Source organism: Babylonia areolata, chromosome 20, assembly GCF_041734735.1.
Source record: "Babylonia areolata isolate BAREFJ2019XMU chromosome 20, ASM4173473v1, whole genome shotgun sequence".
In the NCBI taxonomy this organism is placed as follows: Eukaryota; Metazoa; Mollusca; class Gastropoda; order Neogastropoda; family Buccinidae; genus Babylonia; species Babylonia areolata.
Genome location: NC_134895.1, coordinates 18,757,263 through 18,769,479, shown reverse-complemented (window position 1 = coordinate 18,769,479; position 12,217 = coordinate 18,757,263). Strand labels below are relative to the sequence as shown.

At 44.9% G+C, this 12,217-nt stretch overlaps 1 protein-coding gene across 1 annotated transcript in view; it reads left to right on the top strand.

Moving 5' to 3' along the window:
- LOC143295295 (inactive tyrosine-protein kinase transmembrane receptor ROR1-like) overlaps positions 1 to 12,217 on the top strand; it is a 210,547-nt gene that overhangs the window by 171,324 nt on the left and 27,006 nt on the right. The window contains exons 6-7 of the mRNA XM_076606916.1: positions 2,125 to 2,163; positions 4,336 to 4,469. Coding sequence (XP_076463031.1) covers positions 2,125 to 2,163; positions 4,336 to 4,469 — 173 coding nt within the window. The remainder of the gene's footprint in view (positions 1 to 2,124; positions 2,164 to 4,335; positions 4,470 to 12,217) is intronic.

Genomic DNA, 12,217 nt, shown 5'->3' with positions numbered 1-12,217 from the left:
TATTAGTCTCCCAAAGGACGTGCAAGTGTCAGGCTAGCGTTGTCCAAGTCTCAAGGGAGAGTGAAGAAAGAGAAAGTCAAACTCAAACCTAATGTGAATTTCGAATCCACGACACGTCTTTAACGATAATTGTAACTCCCAAGATCCCTCGGGCACTGAGGTACAGACATGGGCGCATGTTCCTTCTGCCCACAGATGGCTAATGGCGACAGCTCCCTAGAAGGGAGGGGGCGCGGTTTTCAGAGTCAGACTTTGTTGTAGGATTGAACCTCAAACGTTCCCACCCCCATCCATAAACCAAGTACCAACGTGCCACGCGAAGACGAAGGTTGGTGTGTGGCGCTCTGGACCACATGTTATGTCCCCTGCCATCTGCTCTTCTGTGTGGAAGGAGGAGGAGATCCCTTATACTTTGCGTCATATTGGTGGAATCTGTCCCTGTCTCGCTGTTGTCAAAGCGCATGCAGGGCTCAGCTGGTTGACTGCTAGTCTCGAATACTGAGTGGGTCTTCTTTCTCTCCCTTATACAACGATTTCATTGTTTATCCACTCCTTTGTTTACAAAGAAAACAACATCAGTATTCGATAAGGACATGCAAAAATCATTGTTGGACAAAGTCATAAAGTTTCAGTTAAATAGTTCCAAACCTGACAAAGTTATGAAGATTTAAATGAAAGTTAGGGTAATTTTTCACTCACGAAGTACTGTGAAGGTTAACATTGTATGAAGTCATTTGGGCGCTACACAGTAGAACTGTTCTGTTATTTTTGCTGCCCAGTTTCATAGTGTTGTCATTCTGGTCATGTCGGTGTTGTGTTAGATTGAGTCCCCTCGTCCTCGCAGTTCTTGGACGGTTTAAATCCTCGGTTATTGCGTCTGAGGCGGGGGATGTAGACAAACGTTTGAGTTACCAGTCGCTGTTCTCAGGGATTGAGAGCGAAAGCGACTGTGAGGAAGAGGGGACGGACGGAAGAATTTCCTCTGTGCATTTGTCTGTATGTTTCTATCTCTATTTCTCTCTCTGTCTCTGTCTCTGTCTCTCTTCTCATTTTAGGTTCTGTGAAACCATCTTTCTGTGTGGGCCGATTGACGAAGTCTGTCTTTCAGTAGCCCTCAAGTTTCATCTCATTTCCTGCTCTTCAGATGAAAATGTGCTGGTTTTTTTATGAAAAGGATATGTGTCTTTTGCAAAATTTAACTTCAAAGCCTAGCGAGTCTGTCGTTCATAGCTTTCTTCTCCATATCTCCGTTTTTCCCCATCTGGCAGGAAAAAAAGTAACAAAACATTCGCTGGCAGCGCAGATATGTAAATATATGGCCACAACTTTCGTCCTCATCCCAGACCGTTAAAGTCAGCATTTATTCCAATTAAATTGTCAAGTTGTCTTGAAGTTCGCGGGATTCCTCTTCGTCCTGTCGTCTGGTATTTCTGAAGGTTTCCATCCTGCTGGAAAGTGCTGGGGGTGGGTGGAGAAGGACCGAGAGGTAGGAGGGAGGAAGGGGGTGGAGATTACAGCCTCTGCTTAAAACGCATTTGGGAATGACAGGTTGGCATAGGAACGTCATCGTTTTAACTCTTCGAGACCGCGGGTACTGCCAATAAAGATGCCACGGGCCTTCTGGCCACTTGAGGGGCGGGTGAGAGAGGTGGGGCGGGGATGCTGTGCAATGTGTGTGTGTGTGTGTGTGTGTGTGTGTGTGTGTGTATTCGTGGAGGGGGCATCCCAGACATGCGAGGGGGCACAACCCTCTTGCCCCTGGTTGTTGATGTATTGGGGGCGACGGCGGCATTCGTTTTTTTTTTTTTCCAAAGGCAGAAAAGAGAAGAGATTGTTTCCGAGTATTTTACTTTGCGTTTCTTCTTCTTTTCTTGTCTTTTCTTTGGCGGTCTGGGCTGTGGGTTGATGTATTGTACATGGACCCCTATCTCACAAAGAGACTGAGAAGGAAATGGACATGATGAGGAGAGTGTACGGGTGTGTGAGTCAGTAAGAGGTGTTGGTCTATCTGTTTGTCTGTTTGTCTGGCTATCTGTCTGGCTGACTGGCTGGCTGTCTAACTGGCTTTGAGAGCCAAACAATGTTGATACAATATCTTGATGTCTTTTTTCCCCTTCTTTTCAGATTTAACGGAAAGTACGATTCCCGTCATCTGTCTGGATCGTAAGTACAACTCGTTTGTTTGTCTGTGTGTGAAAACACCGTTCATAACTCATTCTAAATTGTTCAGTACCTGTTTCGTCAAAATAATGATTTTTCCTCGTTTTGTAAAAATTGTTTATTCATCTTTTCTTTGATATGCCACGTATTAATTTAAAAAAATGGTTAAAGAAAATCACCACGAATTTATCGTTATTGCTCTCTCTCTCTCTCTCTCTCTCTCTCTCTCTCTCTCTCTCTCTCTCTCTCTCTCTCTCTCTCTCTCTCTCTCTCTCTCCTTCTTCTTCTTCTTCTTCTTCTTCTTCTTCTTCTTCTTCTTCTTCCTTTCTTCCCTCCTCCCGTCCCAAGAGACTCCAAGTCTTGTCATGCATTAACTTTACAAACAGCACACGACGATTCGCAGAACCCCTCTGTCCCTCCACGGAGCGTGTATCACGTAACCGCCCCGGGAATTACGATATCAAGGGGGGGAAAAATGTTTTGTGTCTGCTTGCAACACCATGTTTCCCACCAACCTCCCGACCCACCCTCCACCCTACGCACTCCCACGCTCACACGTTTTACTTCCCTCTCCCTGTCTTCCCGTCCCCCCTCTCCCTACCCACGTATACATCTCTCCCATATACGCTTCCCCCCGTCCCTTCCCTTTATCCCGACCCCCCTGCCCCAGTCGGCGCCACGAGCTGGAAGATAAAGGCATCTGAGGAAGGCTCTTTCTCCATCACAGGCCGTTTGCCAGACAGGCGCAGTTATGGAAATCATCAACTTACCTTCTCTGTGCACATAGCCACCAAGCCAAAGAATAAAGTTCGCTGGTTTGTTCAGTTTTGTTGTTTATCGCCAGCCGAAGGTAAAGTTCGGTTGGTGGGGTAAATCCTGTTTAGCACCCCGAGGCTTGTGCCAAGGGTGGTTAGTCTGTTTATTAACAGAAAAGAAGGTAAACCTCGGATGGTGAAATAAATCTTGTATAACACCCGGAGGCTATATGCCAAGGGTGGTTAGTTTCCCGAAGAAGAGAAAGAAGGTAAAGTTCAGTTAGTGGAGTAAATCTGGTACAACACCCCAAGCTTTATGTCATGGATAGTTAGTCTCTTGACAGACAAAACGGAGGCAAAGTACGGCTGTGGGTTAAATTCGGGGGGTAACGCCAAGCCGTATGCCAAGGGTGGTTAGTTTATCCACGGAACAGGAAGCTTGAAATGACGTGTTCACACATGGTTTCCATGCCTTCCGCTTCAGTTTTCTGGATGTTTTTCTTGTCTCGGAGAGAAAAAAAAAAACAGATAAAAAGTTCCAGGACTGCCCATTTAAACGCTTGCTTGCCAGTCAACGTGATGATTCCATGCCAGTCTATACGTATGTCTCTCAACATTGCGATGGCTAGACGTCGTAACAGGTTCAGCCAGGCGTTGGACTTCTGATCCAGTGTCCACCAGTGCTCAGGGTCCGAGGCACCCTTTCTGCATGGAGGCGTGTCCTTTGGGAAGGCGGCTGACTTCGATTTTCCTCACTCCGCCCAGGTGTGAATGGGTACCTGACTTGGGATAGGGAAGGTTAGAGAGGAATGGGCCCCGATTTTCTGTGCCGAGCCCTGGCCACGTGGATATGAATTCACTGCTCCGGTGGCCGTGAAAAAAAAAAGATAAATAAATTCTAAAGCTGTTTCTTGTAACCGGAATATTTCTGTAGAAACAGGCAAGAAAGTAAGCAAAGTCAGCACAAGGAGATGCCAGACCGAACAGAATATATTTGAGAAGAAATTAAGACCTAATTCAAACAGTTCCTCCGAACCCACTAATTATTTCTACGATGGGTGTTACTGTCTGTATTCGTCGTTTACCATTGTTAAAACATGTTCACATGTTTATTTTTAGGATGTGTATGTATAATGATTACAAGAATGATGATGATGATGATGTGATTGATATAGTTATTATTGTTATATTATTATTATTATATTAGTATTATTATTATCACCATCATGATTAATATTGATATAGTTATTATTACTATTATTATTATTATCATCATCATCATCGTCATCACAATCAGTAATCATAATCATGGTAACAATGATAATGTTTCCATGATTAATGGTTTTGATGATGATCGGTCTGGCGATTGCAGTGATGATAGTGCTGCGGCGATAAAAACGACCATGAGTATTTTGCACAGGGACGAGAAGGAAGAGAAGGGCGAGGGGTTCTGTCAGATATACCGAGGCAGCACGTGCAGCAAGTTCGTGGGCAACATGAGCATCTACGTGGAGTCCAAGTACACTCAGGGGCTCAGCGAGGAGAAATTCATCGGTAAGTCCTCTTTTTAATCGCCTTTCAAGGGTTGGGCAATTTCAGATCAGACTTGATTGTCTGACAGTGAAATACGAAGAATTTCGTGTGTTTTCGCCTCAAGCATACCCATTTCAGGACAACGATAGCATACAAACAGTTATCAAACCAACCCAAAAACGGAAACAATTGTTTTGTTCTCAGCTGTGAAGTGTTTACTCATGTTTTGGCGATTTTATTTTCCATTGCATGCGCTCGACCTCGTGCCAATGTGTTCCAGGGGTGGTAGATTGTTTATTTTAGCCTGTTGGGCCTACATTTCCACCTTCTCTCCGACTACTTGTGTTATGTTTTTTGCGAAATTCGGAGTCCAACATTTGCTTGTGATGAATTATTTATGTTTCCCCCCTGAACGTAGATCAGCCCCACCCTCACTGCACACTCCTTTTGTTGTATTTGTGTAGTATAAACAGTTGTGTTCAATTGAAAGGTGCGTTGTGGCTCAGAATTCACAATCATTTGAATCTATGATAGGTTGTAAAAATACGTCTGTGATTCTTACGGGTGTGTTTTTGTTAGTTTAGCTAGCTGGAATTTCGTCCTTGTTTATCGTGTTTTGTCAGTTGTCCGTACAGCTATGTGTTCCCTGTTTGCTTTGTGTTTTCCGGGAGTTTTATCTGCCCCATCGTTTTGTTTTTATTCTGTGTTTGAACGAGGGATGTTTTACACTTTCTTCTCCAAGACGTGAAATTAAACTTTAAATCGGTTTGTTTTTCCTCCCTATTTTCAGATAGGGAAAATCAGATCACAAGTTGTTGTTTCTGAAAGAACGGATACATAAATCACTTGTATAATTCCAAGATTTATGTGAAATAGGATGGTGGCGATTGTTTTTCGAGCGCAATAAACACATATCAACAGGAAGTATCATCCATTAGTTTCCAGAGAATGCAAGTTTCGCTTTGAGCGATATTTGCCACAGTTGGTTCCCTGTGTACCCATCAATAATGTATTACTTTACTGGGTATTAAGGAGTTTCATCAATCACAACAATTATTATCGCCAAATATGCTGCTCGTTTTCTTCTCCAACCATGACTTGATTGGTCATATTGCCGGGCACGGGACACACGTGAGACGGTTCCCGTTCGACAGCACATAAATAACACCCCGTACCGTGGACCCGACTCCCCGGGCGACCTCAGATAACTCACGGTGGGAACTTACTGTGTACCCTGAAATAACTCAGACTGTAGTTACCGCACCGCTATCTCAACTTCCCGAGGTAGGGTAGCAGCCACCGGGGCTAGATTTCCGGGGGACTGGGGATCGCTTCGTGACAAATCGCTTCCTCGGCGACGGTGCTGGATAAGGCCGACGAAACAGAGACCGTTGACGATAACCAGAGGTCTGGGACTGAAGTCACAGCAATTCTGCCCACCCACCCCACCCCTTCATCTCCTCCAACCCCACCCCCCCACGCCCAACCCCAATCTTTTACGAATTCGAAGTCTTGGGCTCTTCCAACGGCACCCCCACCCTTGCACCCACCTCACCCCCACGCCCCCTTTCTCTCCCCTCCTAGACGTTCTCCGGGGCAGAGGGGTGGGGGCGGTAGTTCCGGAAACGGTTCATTTGTCACCGGGGTCTGTGACGCTTGGCGCCGTGCCTGACAACGGGGGAGGAGTGGGGGGGAGGGGGGGGCGGGGAATCTCTGCCATGCAAAGCGAGGTGGCAGTGTGGCGCAGTCTTTTACGATGTGATGGGACAATCTAATTACCGGACGGTGCCCAAACAAATCACTCTCTCCCTTTTGCTCCTTGACGCGGATACTCGAGCCGTTGATTGTGTTCGATGGCTGCCTGCTTTGTGGGCTTGCTTTTGCCACTGTAACGTGTTCCATGGTGGTGGTGGTTTGGTGGTGGTGGTGGTTTGGTGGTGGTGGTGGTGGTTTGGTGATCGGCTGATAGAAGTAGTTGGTCTGTCTCGGGTGACCGTGGATGGCCAGGCGAACGTTGTTTGGACGTTGGTGTGTTCGATATGGGGATTGGGGGGTGGTGGGGGAGAGAGGAGTATGGGGAGGGGAAGGGAAAGGGGGGCACCCACGCTGTGTTCCTACACACAAACACGCGCGCGCACACAGACACACGCACACACACAGACACACGCACGCACACACACACACACACACACACACACACACACACACACACACACACACACACACACATTGTGCACATCAACACGCATCTCAGCGATTAATTGAAAACCAAGTTGAGGGGTTGGCAGGCTTCCAATTTCGCTGCTTCCTTGGAGTCTTTTTTTATGTGTTTTTTGTGTTGCTGTTGTCCTTATTTTTTATTTTATTATGTTAACAGTTATCCATTTCACGAGCTGTCCTTAAGATATCAGGAAAGTGTGGTTTGGGGGAAGTTGCTCATTCTTTCAGTGCAGAACATATTGAGGTTCTCGTCTTGACAGCAAGAACATGACATGAACGTCTGAACTGGGAACTACTTGGTCGAGTACATGTCAGCGTGTGTGTGCGTGTAACTAACAATGTGTGTGTGTGTGTGTGTGTGTGTGTGTGTGTTTCACGATATGCGTGGTGGAGACAGAGACAGTAAAGACGGGGACGTCCGGTGGAAAGAACAAAAGAGTATCAAGTTTAGAAAGTTTTCACCAAAGATTGGATGAATCATTTACCCCGAGAACTTCGACTCGCAATAAGTGTCTCGTGTTGGGTGTAGCGCTTTAAACTTATCGTCATACGTCAGAAAAAAAAAGGAGAGAAACGAAAAAAAGAAAACAGAAATAAAAAGCAGTTGACTAGCCTCCAGTGCTTTTCCTCTGTCCTTTCGTACATCGTGACGGAAGACAGTCTTCAATTTAAAAAAAAGACAAACCGACAAAACCCGTTTCCAAGTACATGACATCAAAAATGAATCAATGAGTCTAGACGGTGAAACACACTTGACACGGAAGAATTTTAGAAAGATGTTTTCTGACAATTCGTGGGAGTCAGTAATGAGATCTTATAGGTGATTGGGGTGTAGTGTGTCTGTTGGATGAAATTTAATCTCAACTACTGTCATACTGGGATGGAGGAACCAGACACAGAGTACACCCAAAAACTCCAGTCATCCAACGTCAGAAAATACAGCTTACCAAAGGAGGGAGATTGGAATGAGAGAAACAGGTAGGCAGAGAGAGAGGGGGAGTGGGACGAAACGAAACGAAACAGATCGAAATATTCTTCGAGAGTTGTGGAATAATCATTGTAGTTTGTGTGTGTGTGTGTGTGTGTGTGTGTGTGTGTGTGTGTGTTTTGTTGTTGTTTTTTGTTTTGTTTTTGTTTTGTTTTTTGTTGTTGTTTTTTTACATCAAGCCCTCATGGCTCTGACTGTTATGTGGGAAGATAGGATATATTAGATTATTGAGAATGCTTTGGGGCTTACTAAAGGGGTATGAACAATAAATAATTTAAAGCTACATCAGCAGACACATGGTTACAGTTAATTAAGATTGATGCTACACCTTTTTAATGCCAAGCACAAACACACAAAGAGTCTCCAAAAAGTAGTCTCAATAGTTCCAGCTAGGGCTCTTGGAGAGAAAGACAAGAGACAGGGATTTAGACAGACAGGGACAGGGGGAGGTAATTATTTTTTCTTTCTTTTGGACATCCTGTCCTCCTTGCTGTTTCACCCAACTCTGCCTTTCACAACTACTCCTGGTCCTCTCCAAGTCCCAGTACTGTCAGTCTACAGGGCACTGTCCGTGTATGATCTCCATGAAAGAATCCACATAAATGGGAAATTTGTGTCCATTGCGCTACGCCGATATTCTCGTTAGCTTTAAAAGTCAGGAAGTGTACTGTTTTTCATGCACTTCTGGAAACGTCCAGTCATGAACTTTAAAAAAAAACCGCATAAAAGGGATTTTTTAATATGGATTGGCCTTCATTGCTTCATGCTTAATAAATGCGTCTGGGACAAAGTTTCCGATTACAGAATTACGAAATAGAAAATCAAATGACATGCACACACTTCATTGGAAAGAGATTGATACGTCTAGACGGTGAATCATCAATGCGGTGTTGGAATTTAGGAAATAATGTAATCCAGGTTGGAAACTGTCAAATTAGGTCTTATAACTGGGTGATGTACTGTGTGGCTGTGGTGTATAATTCACAGGTCTGTCAATCAGAGGGGAACAATAATTTGATGTCTTCCTCTTTCATACTCGGCAGCCCCCAGACTTTGAACCCTCCCCACCTCGCTGCTTCTTATCCAGCGTCCACCCATGACTGTCATATATTGATACAATAAGCGACAACCCCCCGCCCCGATCCCCCGACTCCCCCCCCCCCACTCACCCCTTCACTGGCCCCCTTCACCCCCTCCCCCAACACACACACACCCAAAAAGGGCAGGGGGACAAATCAAAATGAGGGAGAAACAGAGAGAGAAAGAAAGTAGCCACCCTTGTCTACCATCCCAACAAACGTGGTTCCTGTCTCTGAGGAGAATCGAAGAATGATGTTGGATATATCTTCTCGCAATGCTATTTTTTGTTAAATTTCGACACAGCGAGATAGAAGGGCACATCGACCAGCTACAACAAATGCTAAAGGATTTTTCTTTGAATAACAATCCCCGTGTGATGGAACATTGAAAAAAAGAAGCATTACGCGGTAACTCCAGTCAACATACACACACACACTCTCTCTCTCTCTCTCTCTCTCTCTCTCTCTCTCTCTCTCGCTCTCTCTCTCCCTCTCTCTCTCTCTCACACGCGCGCACGCACGCACGCACGCACGCACGCACACACACACACACACACACACACACACACACACACACACACACACACACACACAGAGTTCTTCACGCGGTAGTGTGTGTCATATTCACGGCCCATTACGTTTGCATGATTTAAACTAGGCAGTAATTATGAGGTTTCGAAGAGGTGGTTTTGAGAATAATACATGTACAGTCCTGATGACCAGCCTGACAGAATGCCTTCGGACATGAATAATCAGCTACAGATTCTTCGCAACACTGGGGTATACTCCACTGATAACAATTCGTGGGCTGTTAGTTTTACTTATTTATCTTTACACGAGCGTGGGCTTCCATAATTCGCCACGAATGTCTGTCTGCAGCACAACTTTCCAGACAACCCCATGTCCATCACCGTTCTTTCATCTCGCTCTGCACAATCCGTCCATGAGTTGGTTGCGTGAGGTCTGTCTCCTTTCTTTCGCTGTTCACGTGTCTGAGCGCGCTTGTGGGTCCTGTGTGGTGTACATAGCAAACCTATCACCCAGACATCTCCATCTTCGCTGCTGTACATTCTGCATGGCGGACGTACGAAGTGTTAGGTTACCTGAATGTCTGAGATGGTGTTGAGCTGAAAGATAGCGAGATCCCTCTTTGGGCATCTGTTCTGGAAGACCGCCTGGTCATGTCTGGTGATGATGGCGGTTCTCTGCAGTTCTGCTCAATGTAAGAAGGCGCTCAAAACATTTTTTTGTTTTTAGAGAACGCGATCATTATTTACATCGATTCCTGTGGAATTCCGTTGTGGAGCGGAATTGTTTGCACATCACCAAAATAATACAACCACCATTGAAGTGAAGCCACACCTGTAACTGTAAGCGGTTGAGGCAAAGTTATTTATAACTGTGTCTCACGAGTACGACCTTCCTTGAAAAGAATTCAGTTTCCAACATATGAACAGTTTTAAGTTAAATGAAACGCAGCAAGATTCAGTTAACAGCAATATATAAATAAGAAGTTACACATACGCTTGGCATAGAACAAATGTGCTGATGCTACTCTTTACATAGCGCTATTAGATATGCAGTAAATTAATGTGTTCGGAGATTAAAGATTTCCATGTATCCTATTTCATGTCACAAAGCTATTATGACAGTCCAGACAAAATGACACATGAATAACAAAGCATTAGGGAATTCTTCTCGTATCATAAACTGTTATATCCCGTTGACGAAACAGTAGAACAGCTGAAAGCCGACTCAAAATATGTGTTTCACTCAACATGGCGGCACGTGACGTAGTTTTTCAAAATAAAATCACCTGCAGGCGAGCGTCTCACGTTTACCGTCGGTCCTGGGTTAAAATCCAGCCAGGGAATATGCTTACAACAACAAGCTGAGTGCCATCGCCTGCTTCTCTCCAAATTGGGTGCATGACCAGAGTGTGTGCTGACGCAGCCTGACATCTGTCTAAAATCAATAAAACACATCTGCAGGAATAACACCACCTTCTTCACAAGTCTCTTTCGTGTTGAAAGAGAACGGTCTTCAAGGGACTGACTGACGTTTTGCCTCACAGGATTAATCGAAATGAAAGGAAATAAGAAGTACTCTGACGGCGGAGAAAAAGCCGCCAGCGCATCGCTCACTGCAACAGAGGCGAGAAAGCCAGGGTCCTATTCATTATAGTCATTGTACCACCGTCTTCTCCTCCCCCCTCTTCCAAACACACGCTCCGTTCCTATAGTCACTGAATTATTAAAAAGTTTTTTTTCATTTCTTGTAGTGGTGTTTCGAGAAAAAAGACAAACTAAAAAAAAAAAAAAAGATAAATGGAAAGACAATACATTTTTCTGTCCGTCAGTCAGCCCGCCCCCAACACCACCATCTCTCTGTCTCTGTCTCTGTCTCTTTCTCTCTGTCTCTGTCTGTCTGTCTTTCTCTCTCTCTCTCTCTCTCAAAATCCCTACAGTTAAAATGTTTATCGTCTGGAATTGAGGGAGTATTCGGAAGCCCGTGCAATCCACCACCGCTGCTGTCTACCTCCACCGACTGTGCACCCACACTGCTGAAGACTTATAAAGCGACAAAAAGGTATGAAAATTAATTCGGAGCCATCATTCTGAATAGGCCTTGGTGAGACCTTTGGCCCTTCATTGACAAGACGGAGTGGCTACAGCTGATAGAACGTACACCCAGATACAAGCAGAACCTTGGAGGATCCGTGGGAAATAATATATACACGTCTGGGCTACACAGGAAATCACATGGCTCCCCTCGGCAAACGCTCCAAACAAAATAAAAGGCCTCCTCTTAATTCGCTTTGCGAGCTTAAAAGAGGGTTTGGACGGTCCTGTTTCCTTGAAGTTCATCAGGGGACTGTTGATGAACGAGGCCATTAGAGACCAGCTTTTCTTTGTCTGTCTCGGTGTCATTCTCTGTTCCCCTCACCTCCACCACCACATCGCTCTCTCTCTCTCGCTCTCTCCCTCTCTCTCTCTCTCTCTCTCTCTCTGATACGTTTCTTCATCGTTCTGCATACCCACCCTTTCCCTACATTCCAAGGGAAGCATGTCGTAATAGGAATTCTTCATACTGATGATTCGCTTTGTGTTCGGTGATATTTTTGTCTCCATCCTTCTTCTGCCTTAATGTCAAACATCGTAGTTTGTGTGTGTGTGTGTGTGCGTGCGTGTGCGCGCGCGCGCGCATTGGTTTGCCTTTTCCAAACTGGCAGTGTTTCTTTTTATCGAAAATCACTTAAGACGTACAGAGAAGATCTTTTTTTATATTGCACCATTTCCCAGCGCGTCTTTGACTGAAGGAAACAAAAGTATCATCAGTTATACAGTTATGGTTATTCTAAGTTAAAACTTTCTGAAAAACCAACAAACGATGATTTTAATTGTTTTTCTTTTATGTCCTGTATAATATGGAGATATCCATGTAATGTCCTCGCTCAGTGCATGGATGGTGGTTCGGGCACG